Source organism: Harpegnathos saltator, unplaced genomic scaffold, assembly GCF_003227715.2.
Source record: "Harpegnathos saltator strain DR-91 unplaced genomic scaffold, Hsal_v8.6 scaffold751, whole genome shotgun sequence".
NCBI classification, from domain to species: Eukaryota; Metazoa; Arthropoda; class Insecta; order Hymenoptera; family Formicidae; genus Harpegnathos; species Harpegnathos saltator.
The window spans coordinates 65,042-79,057 of record NW_020230595.1 but is presented as its reverse complement, the minus strand read 5'-3'; the positions used below and the strand labels follow the sequence as shown (position 1 = coordinate 79,057).

The following is a 14,016-nucleotide window of genomic DNA, read 5'->3' as shown; positions in this document are numbered from 1 at the left end:
CGAGCCAAACAGCCACGACTATCGGTTGGTTCAGCGCACTCGATGGTTGCTCGTATAACACAACTCGAGGACTTAAAAAATACTTTGCACAGACGTTTCGTATACGCAGGAGCCGGACATTCGACACTTTTTTGGCGAGAAATCGATACAGCGTATCAATAATCGCATATCAACCGGGGCGATTGTAAATACAGACTATATCGACCCTCTTCGATTTCTTCAAGATGCGAAGAATATCGTGTTCGAGCATGTGCGATGCGTTATGAAGAGACACGGTAGCGTAAAAGTGAATACTGTGTTTAACGATGAATTTGTGGTGGGTGATAAACGCGCGAACAAAAGCATCAATACGAGGAACGTTGAACTTTTTTCCACATCCGATCTAGACAATTGGTTCGCGATGCGTGTTATCGAACCTACCTTAGCGTCCTTGGAAGAATTCCAGGAACAAGATAGCGGGTGGACACTCTCACGCATACTCGATCTGACCGTTAACATTAACAAGTACAAACCGATGCGTGCGGGATGTCGCATCGAATTACCGCGCGAAATAAAAATGAAGCGAGCTGTGATCAGCGTGCAATCTAAAGACAATGCATGTTTCGCGTGGGCGGTGGTTGCAGCATTATATCCAGCTGACAAAAACGCAGATCGTCAATCTTCGTATCCACACTATACATCGGTGTTGAATATGCACGATATTGAATTTCCAATGCGCATAAACCAAATTAAAAAGTTTGAACGGTTGAACAATATCTCGATCAACATTCATAGTGTGGAGAAGAGATATGACGACGCGACAAAGAAAGAAGGAAACGTGGTCGTGCCCATACGTCTCACGAAACAGAAAATGGAGAAGCATGTCAACCTGCTGCATATCCCAGATCCGCGAGATGACAGCGCCGGACACTTCGTGTGGATCAAAAATTTGTCCCGACTCGTCAGTTCACAACTGAGCAAAAAGGAACACAAAAAACATATTTGCGACAGGTAATTATACGCTAAGAACGCAATGTGTAATGAATAATGTGACATATACCAATAACAAATAATGTTTTTCCAGATGTCTGCATTACTTTAGCTCGAGCGAGAAGCTTGAGAGCCACACAGTCGACTGTCAAAAAATGAATAATTGCGCCATCACCTTGCCAAACGATGATAACAAATGGCTCAGCTTCACCAACTACTGCAGGAAGGAGCGGGTCCCGTTTGTAGTTTACGCCAACTTGGAATGCATCCTGGAGAAGATACCGAGGGAAAAACAAACGAGTTCGTATGCGTATCAATATCATAGCGTATTTAGTATAGCGTATTACGTGCGATGTTCCTACGACGAATCGTTATCCGCGTATCGATGTCGTCGCGATCCGGATTGCATCTCGTGGTTTGTCAAAGAACTTGAAGAACTGGCACATCATGTAAAGGATATTTTGTCGACAAATGTCTCCATGGAAACTTTGTCGAAAGAACAATGGGAGACATTTCGGAACGCTACGCTGTGCCATGTGTGCGAGAAATCATTCGCAAAGGATGATACACGCGTGCCCGATCATTGCCACCTGACTGGACGGTACAGAGGTCCCGCGCATTCCAATTGCAATCTAAATTACCGAGACAGTTATTGCATTCCCGTAGTCTTTCACAACTTATCCGGTTATGATTCACACTTCATCATCAAAGATATAGCAACCGCGTTCGAAGGTTCAATCACTGTACTACCGATAACCAAAGAGAAATATATTTCGTTTACAAAGACTGTAGGAAACATGATGGATAGTAGGAATAAATGGAAAAATTGTATACAATTGCGGTTCATCGATTCGTACAAATTTCTTAGTTCTAGTCTCAAAAAATTGGTGTCTTTTATCGACAACGGCAAATTAAAAATTGTTCAGTCCGAATTTTCAAATTTGTCCGACAAGGATTTTGATTTATTGACACAAAAGGGTCTTTCCGTACGAATACCTTGATTGCGCGGACAAGCTGCAGGATCGATGTTTACTGCCGCGCGAGTCATTTTACAGTTCGTTGACGGGTGACACGATATCCAAAAGCGATTACGCGCATGCCACGAACATCTGGCGGTGATTCTCCATTCAAACCTTGGGTGAATATAGCGACTTGTATCTGAAGACTGATGTCTTGTTACTGGCCGATATTTTTGAAAATTTCCGCAATAGTTGCATCAAAAGTTACGGGTTAGATCCCGCGTATTTTTACACTTTGCCTGGTTTTACGTGAGATGCTATGTTGAAGCATATGGGCGTTAATTTCGAATTGCTCACTGATATCAACATGGTTATGTTCATCGAGCGCAGTATTCGCGGTGGTCTCAGTCAATGTTCCGGTAGATGCAAAGGTCAATAACAAGTACATACAGTCTTACGATCCATTGCAATCATCATCATACTTGATGTACTTCGATGTAAATAACTTGTACGGTTGAGCAATGTGTCAACTGCTTCCATACGCCGAATTTCGATAGGTTGATGATGTATCGAATTTCGACGTATCATCAATCGCGTTAGATTCACCCATAGGATATATTCTGGAGGTCGACTTGGAGTATCCGCAACATCTGCACGACGCGCACACTGACCTACCGTTCTGTCCGACGCGGAGCAAACCTCCGAACAAAAGGCAAGATAAGCTTCTCGCAACTTTATGCGATAAGCAGCGTTATGTGATTCATTATCGCAACCTGCAGCAGTGCACGCGTTACGGTCTTCGTATTGGAAAGATACATCGCATACTCAAATTTGCTCAATCCCCATGGCTCCGCGATTATATAGAACTTAACACGCAGTTTAGAACACGCGCGACAAATGATTTCGAGAAAAATTTGTACAAATTGATGAACAACACTGTATTCGGCAAAACCATGGGAAACGTTCGCAATCACGTAGACGTAATACTGTTAACAAAATGGGACGGACGATACGATGCTGAGGCAATGATCGCGAGACCAAATTTTCATAGCAGAAGTGTCTTTTCGGAAAATTTAATCGCCGCTGAGCTGCGTAAACTCGAGGTGAAATTCAACAAGCCGATCCATGTAGGTATGTGTATCCTTGACATATCCAAGACCTGCTTGTACGAATTTCATAACGAGTACCAGGTATGTAAATATGAAACCGGAATTTTTGTATAGAAAATTTACGTTTATTGTATGAAAATGATAAAAAATATTTTATTCGAAGTATTGCCCATCGTTAGCTATACATTTTTCCCACCTGTCTAACAATTTTTGGATGCCACGCCAAAAAAACTGTTGCTCTTTTGAGGCAAACTAGTCATCGAGCCATTTTCGTACATTTTCGTAAGAAGTGAAGCGCTGCTCAGCAAGTACGTGTCCCATCGATGCAAATAAGTAGTAATCGAACGGAGTCAAGTCTGGTGAGTAAGCCGCATGCGAAAGTATTTCCCAACTAAACGCCTCAATCGTTTCCTTCACCAGTTTTGCTGTGTGTGATGGTGCATTATCATGAAGCAAAATCACTTTGTGTTGCTTTTTTTGATATTCTGGTCGTTTTTCACGCAACGCTTGATTCAAATCGATCATTTGTTGTCGGTAGCGTTCAGTATTAACGGTTTCGCCAGGTTTTAGCAGCTCATAATAGATCACACCCTTCTGATCCCACCAAATACAGAGCATTGTCTTCCGTCCATAGCGATTTGGCCTTGCAGTTGATGTCGATGGTTCGCCTGGAGTTACCCATGATCTTTTATGCTTAAAATTCTCAAAATATATCCACTTTTCATCACCAGTCACAGTTTGATGGAGAAATGACTTTTTTTGTACCTGGGGAGCAGCATTTCGCAAGTGGTTTTTCGGTTTTCCTGCCGTCTTTCATTCAATTCATGTGGAACCCATTTTCCCATCTTCTGGACCTTTCCCATGGCTTTCAAACGTATGGAGACGGCTTCTCGTGTCACATTTAATTGATCCGCGAGTTGTTGTTGCGTTTGAGCGTCATCCTTATCCAAAAATACTTGCAATTCGCTATCTTCAAACTTTTTCGGTGGTCTTCCACGTTCTTCGTTTCTCGCGTAAAAATCGCCACGTTCGAATTTTTTAAACCACTCAAGGCACTGTGATTTACCAAGAGCATGTTCACCGTGAGCTTCGATGCGATTCTGCAGCAGTTTTCTTCAAATGGTAACAGAAAATCAATGCTGTCCGCAAATCGTAGCTTCCAGGCACAAAATTCGACATGTTCAACACTATTACAAACTATGCTGTTGTATGAAACTTGTATTGTTGTGAGTTGAAAATCTTTGTCAGATGTCAACAAATGGAAATGGCGCCAATAACGCGGTTTGACGGTAACTACATTGACAGCTAGGGTCATCTATGGGCAAATTCCGGTTTCATATTTACAGACCTGGTACATGTCTCCCCTGTATCAAAACAGATAAAGTAATGTACACCGATATTGACAGTTTAATCTACCATATCCAATGCGATGATATTTTCGAGCACATAAAACGCAATATTTCTAAGTTTGATACGAATGATTATTCCGCTGATAACGCATACGGTATATCGTACTGCTCTGAGTCCGTATGATGACAAGCGGTATATCGTACCAGACTCAACAGACACTTTACCATGGGGACATTACAGGATACTGTTGTAAACTAAAAAAAAGCGATCGTTGTACATACATGTATATTGTAAATGAAAAGCGATCATTGTACGTATTTGTTGTATATATTTGTTTGTAAGAAATATTGTAAACTATAATAAAAAGATGGTTTATTACAAGCTGTTTATAATAGGATATTGTAATAAAAAAATGTTTATAATAAAGAATTGGTTACAATACATTTTCTTTGTGTATCCAAGAGTTGTGCGAGTCGTCAAATCCCAACCATTTCGCCGCTTTTTCGTAACACCTTTTCCACGAGATAAACGTCAGGATTAGCAGCGCGGTGCAGTTCATATTCGTAAAATCCTCTGGCAATAGACTTTCCGCGAGAATCCTCAAGCATATAGGTCACTGGATTAGTTGTCTGCACTTTGACGATTTTAAACACTTCGGTTGTCCAATTCGGTGTATAACCTTTTTTAAAGATGATTTTGAATTTACTCATGCGTACCAGATCGCCTACTTTGAATCTCGCAGGCGCTGCGACCTTTACATTGTTGTAGACTGTGTGTAGGAGCTTATCGGCGATCTTGGGTGTCACGTCGATAGGATGTATGCCGATAGTTCGATGTTTCCGTGTGTTGTACTCCGCGATAAGGCGCGGTAACGAGTCGATCCATTGGTATGTTCCATTCAACGTAAACATTTTCCACATGTCGTTCTTTAACGTGCGGTTGAATTGTTCCACAACAGATGCCTTCATTACCGAGTACGTAGAATAATGATTAATACCATATTTTTTAAGGAGTTTCTGCAGATCTGCATTATAAAATTCTTTTCCTTGGTCCATTTGCAAATTTTTCGGACATCTTCCAGATTCTTGAAATATCCTGGCGAATACCTCGACTGCTTCTTTACCGCTCTTGCTCTTCATCGGTACAGTCCACGCATATTTGCTCAACATATCGATAACAGTGAGTATATAGGGTGTTTGATAGCTGATCATGCAGACGAAAGTTGGAGATAGATTGGGTGTAGCCGAGAAGAAAAGTCATGTATCATAATGTCAAATTGCCAATAGTTATCGAGTTATTAATTAAGACATGTGAGCCAACGAACGCGTAGAGAGCGGAGGGCGACCGCAGTAAGCACATAGACATTTGATACAGGCGGAGTCAGCGAGTGGCGGTAGGCGAGCGCGCGCGGCGAGAGGCAACGTAAACAACAAGAGACGAACGCGCGCGACGAGGAGCGAGCGAGCGCGAACGACAAGGAGCGAGCGAGCGCAAGCGACAAGAGGCGAGCGAGCGCGACGAAGAGCGAGCGAGCGCGAACGACGAGGAGCGAGCGAGCTATAAGGAAAAAGCTGTAAAGAAAAAGCTCGCTCGCTCCTCGTCGCGCGCGATCGCCTCTTGTCGCTTACGTTGCCCCTCGCCGCGCGCGCTTGTCTACCGCCACTCACTCCGCCTGTATCAAATGTCTACGTGCTTATTGAGGCCGCCCTCCGTTCTCTACGCGCTCGTTGGCTCACGTGTTTTAATTAATAACTCAGTAACTATTGCCAATTTGACATTATGGTACATGACTTTTCTTCTCGGCTACACCCAATATATCTCCAACTTTCGTCTGCATGATCAGCTATCAAACACCCTGTATAGTGGTAGCCTCCATTGAATCGCGAATAAGGACGCATCTCTACCAAGTCAGCTTGCCAAAGATCATCGTATCCGCGCACTATGACGCGTCTACGGGGAAAATATCTTCTCGCTGGAGTGTGCAACTCTTCCACCAACCGATGCTTTTCGTTACCGATGAGCGGCTTCTCTGAACTTTTCTTCTTTTTGTTAAATTTTGATGATTGTTTCGCCATTGCAGCTCGTGATGATTCGTCTCTCGCTTATGTCGATACTATATGTTAATTTACTGTAATATTCTACTTTCATATTTCTCTTGATTGTTTTATCTCTGAACGCGTCAAGTCTCAAATTTGGTCTATGTTCTCATGAATGCTATTTATGCTCTGTATGTTTTTCTTCCGGTAGTCTTCCAGCCAATCCTTCAATTTTTTAATATTCTCATCTACATACTGCTTCTTCTCAACGTTACTCTCATGTAGTAGAAGCTTTACAGCATTTATATTCTTATCAATATACTGCTTCTTCTCAACGTTACTCTCATGCAACAGAAGGTTTACGGACTTTATACTCTCATCCACATAATATTTGTGCGCAGCGTCATTGAAGTCTTCCGGCTGCGGTACAGTTATGTATCGGTACGGTTATGTATCGCGTGCATTTTTGCATCGAAACATTTGCCATCCAAACCTTTACTACTGGCAGTTAGACAAAGGGCATTTTCATATCGTTAAGGGCATTGTACATATCGTTTGGTTGCAACGTTTAAATGATATCTCACACCTGCAACACATTCTTCCACGTATCGTTTGGTTGCAACGTCACTGTCGGCTTCAGGTTGCGCTATATGTTTTATCTTGCGCGATTTTGCATTAAAAACTTTGGCATCGTTTAAACAAAGAGCATTTTCATGTACGTAATTTTTAACGTGTTCATTCCATTGATGCGCTTCGATCGGAGAACTATTGCTGTCAGGCAACACTCCAAACTTATGCGTCGACATTTCGGAGCAAGCTGTGCCGATGCTGTACCGACTGGCTGACTGACTGACTCGTGTCAGTGCAGCGCTGTTTAATTTATAATAAAACCAGCTTCGCGGAGTTCTTCGATAATCGATAAAATTTCCTTGTCATGAGCGTTGTTGCCAGCTTGGCGCGAAGCTTCAAGCAATCGCAGACGATCCACCAGCTCGTTGGGATCATCCCAATGCATGTAAATGATATTGTTATCATTTAAAGTCATCATAGCTTGCGATGCGTATAAACCTTTTCCGGCCATTTTATCGCTCGACGCATGTGATACTAGAGGCGCGATTATATGTTTATATTTGTGCCCCTTGTTACCGAGTATCGGATTTTGGGGGAGGTACCCGCGTCTGTGAGCATTCGTCGCCAATAATATACTTTTGTATTTTTGCATATCAGCCTCGGTGTACACAGAATCGTCGAGGATTCTTTTGAATATTAGCTCGTAAAGACCGGGTGTTCCAATGTATCCTGTTTCGTCTATGATTATATTATTGTCTCTGTCCACATCGATACGTTTATCACCGAGCTTCGCTCCATCGTTACTAAGACGTACACCGTAAACATAATCTATGGTGTTATATTTGCACTATTTAGCACAGCTCCCATATATTTTTTACCCAACGGACCAAAATAATCATGTAAAGTTTGTTGTCCTTTGTACGTTCGCAACTGACGTCTAACGGATGTCACTACCGATTCATCGGGGGTTTCGAAAACATTCTCATCATCATCAATGGATAGATTGTCGATCGGTGAGGGTTCATGTGGTTCCTCTCATATTGTAGAGCTCCCGTCGATGTAGGAACTATCGGAGGATCATTTAATAGTTTCCGTTTCAGCAGAATCAATGCGGCTGGTGAAAGTTTTACCTTACGCTTTATCTTTTTTTCGGGTTTTAATATTACACTCTTTGTTTCTTCGCTTGTACTCATTGATAGTGGCTCAGTTTCAACATCAACGTTACTTTCCACATTAGCGCTGCTTCCCGTGATTTGCTTGAGAGGTTTAATAATAGGTTTAAAGTGTCTCTCCAATGCAGCATTTTCAACCATTCTATCGGTTTTCAAAACGCGATACTTCTTGCGGATCGATTCGCTCGTTTTCGCAATCTCTTCCGCTACCTTTTCATAATCCATGATCTTCACGCTACTATTCATTATTGATATGTTTGTCTCGTGGACGTTGAAGATGTTACCACGTTGAGGTTGCAACGACGATTGAGCATCTCACAGCACAGCAAAATCATTAAATCCTTTCTTATATCGTCCGTTGGTTATTGAGCTGTCCTTATCAGTCACTGTGAAACCATATTTACTCTTCCAACATTTGCAACACAATGCACTGAAATCCTCATATGACATGTCGGTGTTCACTCAAAGGCAGGTATGGTGTCCCTCGGCGATGTCGTATACGCCTGTAAAACAATCGAAAGCGATGACAGGCATATACACGCATACGCATACGGACATACTGTACAGCGCGAGAGAAGCGAAGAAGGAGAAGTGGTGGGAGACGTTCCGATGTTGCATCCTTATCGCACGTCGCACGATCGAGAGAGAAAGCATTACCAGACGTACGGTTAATGGTGTCCCCATAGCTGTCTCATTCACTCTACGCTTGAATGCAGGCAATATGAGTGAGACAGCTATAGAAACACCGCGCTGTCTCTATAGGTGTCTCGCTCGCTCTAATAGCCATGTATCGCGCTTTCCTCTTTTCTTCTTAGCAGAAATGCCGATTAAGGAGGCAATCCTGTCTGTAGACCAGAAAAATAAGCTATTTTCGCGAAATCTTTTTTTCGGAAACTAAGCAGACGATTGATTTCAAACTTAATAAAAATAATAATATCAGGTGTAGTAAAAAGAAATCCATTATTTTTCCAATAGATGGCTTTAGTTATCTGTATCTCGTGTTGTATAAGTCCGATCGGGTTCCACTAGATGGCGTTAGAAAGATGAGATTTCGTACTAAAAAAACTTTTCCGACAGTTTTGTGATTAGTTGATTCAGTTTTGTTTGAGCGCGCGTCAAAGATGGATACTAGCAAAGAGAAAATACGCTATATTTTACAGTTTTTCTTCGATAAAGGCGAAAACGCAAGTCAGGCGGCTGAAAATGTGAATAGTGTTTATAGTCCTGATAATGTAACAGCCAATCACGCGCAATTTTGGTTTCGTCGATTCCGTTCCGGTAATTTCGATGTCAAAGATGCACCACGCACTGGAAGGCCAATTGTCGAAAATATCGATAAAATCATGAACATTGTCGAGTCCAACCGTCATGTCGTAAGCACTGTTTCAATTGCCCAAGAGCTAAAGATTGCACAAAAAACCGTTTGGAACCATTTGAATAAGGCTGGATACAAAAAGAAGCTCGATGTATGGGTGCCACACGAGTTAACGAAAAAAAACCTCATGGACGGAATTTCCATCTGCGAATCGCTGCTGAATCACAACAAAATCGACCCATTTCTGAAGCGGTTGGTCACTGGTGATGAAAAGTGGATCACTTACGACAACGTCAAGCGAAAACGGTCGTGGTCGAATCGCGGTGAGCCGGCGGAAACGGTGACCAAGCCAGGATTGACGGCCAGGAAGGTTTTGCTGTGTGTTTGGTGGGATTGGCAGGGAATTATCTACTATGAGCTGCTCCCCTACAGCAAAACTCTTAACTCGGAACTGTACTGTCAACAATTGGACCGTCTGAAGGAAGCAATCGCCCAGAAGCGGCCAGCTTTTGCCAATAGGAGAGGAATTGTGTTCCATCAGGACAACGCCAGGCCACACACATCGATAGTGACTCGCCAGAAGCTCCGGGAGCTTGGTTGGGAGGTTCTTATGCATCCACCTTATAGTCCGGACCTGGCACCAAGTGATTACCATCTGTTCCTGTCCATGGCGAACAATTTTGCTGGTGAAAAATTCGCTTCAAGAGAGGCTTGTGAAAATCGACTGTCTCAATTTTCTGCCAATAGGAACGAGGGCTTCTATGAGAGAGGCATAATGAAATTACCTTCAAAATGGCAACAAGTTATCGAACAAAACGGCGCATATTTGACCTAAATCGGATCATTCTAACTATGGTAATTAAAGCCTTCAATTTCATGCAAAAATAATGGATTTCTTTTTACTACACCTGATATATATTTTATTGATGAGAATGAATTTTTATGGCGTTATAAAACAGAAAAGCGCGATATATTTTTTATGCCGTAAGATATGTCAAATTGCGAGCATAAATGCCATTGGCTATTACAGCGAATGAGACACCTATAGAGATAGCGCGGTGCATATAAAAAATTAATATATTTTTATTTCGCTAGTTCACACGATAGATAGACATGTTTCGAATATGTAATTAGATGCTGAAGTCGATCGATCGACTTTTTTATATAAAAAAAAGTTTTTTCTCTGATTTCAGGAGATGCTATATAGCGTCTCGTTATTATTATTATAATTTTTATTATTATTAAATATCTCCTAATTTTTTTTATATTTTCAAGAGCGGAGCCTATATTTTAAGTAGCATTTTAAGGAAGATGTTGCATTTATTCTCCCTCCTTCTCGTAGTCTTTTCAAAAGTAAAGATATGTTGCGTCTAAAAAGAATTGCACAATTTGACATATCTTACGGCATAAAATAAGTTTTTTCGTAAATTTCGTGAAATATCGTTTTCTTGCAAATAAAATATTCTTAACGTAAAATCATCGATATTTATGACGATTTTTCAAATATAATTTTTAAATGCCTTAAAATATTAAAAAAGTAGTTCGTTTTTTATTTCCTTAATTCAAACGAGTTAGCGGCAAGTTCGTAGATTAATTATTTTACTTGCGTTTTTCTCCCAGTCTATCGTATTTCGAGATTTTATAGGAACCGTGAAACGGCGCGCGCCTAAACACGTCACGTTATTTTTTATATATTTACTACATTATTATTTATATAACGCTATAAAAATTCATTCTCATTAATAAAATATATATTATTATTTTTATCAAGTTTGAAGTCAATCGTCTGCTTAATTTCCGAAAAAAAAAAATTCGCGAAAATAGCTTATTTTTCTGGCCTATAGACAAGATTGCCTCCTTGATCGGCATTCTGCTAAGGAGAAAAGAGGAAAGCGCGATATATGGCTATTAGAGCGAGCGAGACACCTATAGAGACAGCGCGGTGTCTCTATAGATGTCTCACTCATATTGCCTGCATTCAAGCGTAGAGAGAGTGAGACAGCTACTGGGGACACCATTAACCGTACCACGTCTGGTAATGCTTTCTCTCTCGATTGTGCGACGTGCGATAAGGATGCAACATCGGAACGTCTCCCACCACTTCTCCCTCATCGCTTCTCTCGCGCTGTACAGTACGCCCATATGCATATGCGTATATGCCTGTCATGGCTTTCGATTGTTTTACAGGCATGTACGACATCGCCGAGGGACACCATACCTGCCTCTGAGTGTTCACATGATCGTTGTACACATGTTTCAAGTTGGTGCCATCCTGTTTAAAGAGAATCAGAAGATTTGCATTGTCCAGTATAAGATGCTTAGGTATTTTTGCGTATGTCTGACAAAGATAGAAACAGTCAACGTTCGAATGACGACCCATAGCAAAGTATTCTTTTATCGTATCTTGCTTGTCACATGCCACGTCGTCAAAGATAAAAATGGAATTTTTGAGCATTTCGGTCGTTGGAATCACGTCGCTGTTATCGGAGAATGTAAAATATCCAATTTTATCTATCGGTTTCAGCAAATTTTCCAAGTAGCGATATTTAGATTGTTACAACGATTTTGAGTACACGTACAAGTTCTCGAAACGTAGACCTTACAGACTTTCCAGCAAGCTGATGAGAACGTTCGTCTTGCCGCACTTCGAGGGATCGCATATGATGCCGTGTATGGTGTTCGGAAGCATGTTTCCATGCTTGCGCGCCTCTTGCTCAATCATTGATTGCGTTCTATTGTCGAAATTTGTCACACGTATCCGACGTCGGTTGCTTCACGAACCGCATGTTTCCCCCACGAGTCACAAAACTGATTATGTTAACGGATCGTTGCTATTGAACTATATATAGACGCGTCGATCTTGGAAACGCTTAGTTTAGAAAATGTTGCTCCTTCTGACAGATACTCGTGATATTCGAGAGCTAACCTCCGAACAGTTGAAATACATACCGAAGATTGTTTTATTACATGATTTTGCAAAGTATATTGACGATTTGTGGGACAGACTCCCTGAACATTTAAGAGTCGATCCAGAGGTTCATCAGCAGTTTCGTCGGTGTTTGGAACATTACAATCGTCCGTAGCAGCGAACACATCGACGGTCCGACACCGCTGATCAAGGACTGTGGTAAATGTCGTTGACAAAAGTCAAAGTCGGCGGCGGTCTGTTCAATCGCGCGATAAATGCGCTTCCTATCGAACTACACATTCCCGGATACCAATTTTGTGGTCCTGGAACTCGCTTGGCAAAACGATTGGCCAGAGGCGATCAAGGCATTAATTCATTGGACGCAGCGTGTCGTGAGTACGATATAGCCTATTCGCGTAGCAACAATCTCGCTGATCGGCACGTGGCGGATAAGATTTTCGCTATAAAAGCGTGGAAACGTATAATTTCGAAAGATTCAACTCTAGGGGCGAGAGCTGCTGCTGCAGTCGTTTGGGCTGCCATGAAAGCCAAAACGAAAATCGGCATGGGAATGAAGAAAAAGAAGTCGTCCAAGAAAGAAATCCGAAAACGAGCACTTCCAATAGCAAAACTGGGTAGTATTTTACCAATTCTACCATTACTGGGAGTTCTCGATTCACTAGTCGGTGGAGCGGCGGGTGTCGCAAAAGCGGTGAATGATGGCAAAGCCGCGCAACGTCAGCTGGAAGAATTAAAACGTCATCATCGCGCTATGGAAGATCGCGCTATGAAAGGAAATCTATCTTGCTCCGTACAAGCGCGCGAAAGGCGCTGCAGAAAAAAAACGTCAAAGAGACGCCAAAATTACCCATGGGTGCAATGACTTACGTACTGTTGGAAAGACTAGCGAGGCGTATGCGTATATCTTTCTTTCGAGGTGTTTTCATGCGTGACGCCTTACTGATAGATGGAGTACGTCAAAACGAGAGTGGTATTGTAAATTTAGACAACACAGGGGCCAGGTACACACTGGGTGGTGTATGCGAAAAGAGGAAATCGCGCAGTATATTTTGATAGTTTTGGTAATCTTCGACCGCCCAGTGGAATTGATTCGATACCTTGAGAGAGATGTAGTGAAAATTGTGTACAATCGCACGTCTTATCAACATTACAGTCAGAGCATATCCGGACAATTGTGTTTACAGTTTCTCCAAACGGTAGAAGATCGTTATGGATTTAAATGACAACATTCCACTAACAGCTGTCAATATTCGCTTGGCAATTTGCGAACATGTCGCTAACGCTTACGTTGACTGGCAACAGTAGCACCCTTACGGCAGTGATGAGAAATCGGTGACGGGCTTGCCAGCGAATTTCCCCCACCACGCACGCACACACAGCCGACTCGGTCTATCTGTGTCGGCCACGCGCTCGGCAATCGTCGGCGTGCCGAGCGAGAGAGAGAATATCATTCCCTCTTTCTCACTCTCGTGTTCGCTCAGCGACACGAGCGAGAATATCTTTCCCTCTTTCTCGCTCTCGTTCTCGCTCAGCGACGCGAATTAGGCTGATTCTTTCTCGGCTATAATCTGAGTCGCGAGCGCGACTATGACGATACTGACAAGGAG

The 14,016-nt window shown here is 42.2% G+C and overlaps 2 protein-coding genes across 5 annotated transcripts in view; both read left to right on the top strand.

The window, feature by feature from the left end:
* Positions 1-14,016, top strand: part of LOC105190762 (metaxin-1) — a 169,778-nt gene that overhangs the window by 98,418 nt on the left and 57,344 nt on the right. The gene's annotated exons all lie outside the window — the stretch shown is intronic.
* LOC112590206 (uncharacterized) lies at positions 243-3,140 on the top strand. Its single transcript, XM_025306086.1, has 2 exons — positions 243-990; positions 1,064-3,140. Exons 1-2 carry the CDS (start codon positions 263-265, stop codon positions 1,968-1,970), a joined length of 1,635 nt encoding a protein of 544 aa, XP_025161871.1. The 5' UTR covers positions 243-262; the 3' UTR covers positions 1,971-3,140.

What these genes read in the sequence shown, in the direction of transcription:
- LOC112590206 (XM_025306086.1), top strand. Translation starts at nt 263, where the DNA reads ATGAAGAGACACGGTAGCGTAAAAGTGAATACTGTGTTTAACGATGAA. An exon ending in AAAAAACATATTTGCGACAG is followed by an intron (nt 991 to 1,063) that starts GTAATTATACGC and finishes ATGTTTTTCCAG; the next exon opens with ATGTCTGCATTACTTTAGCT.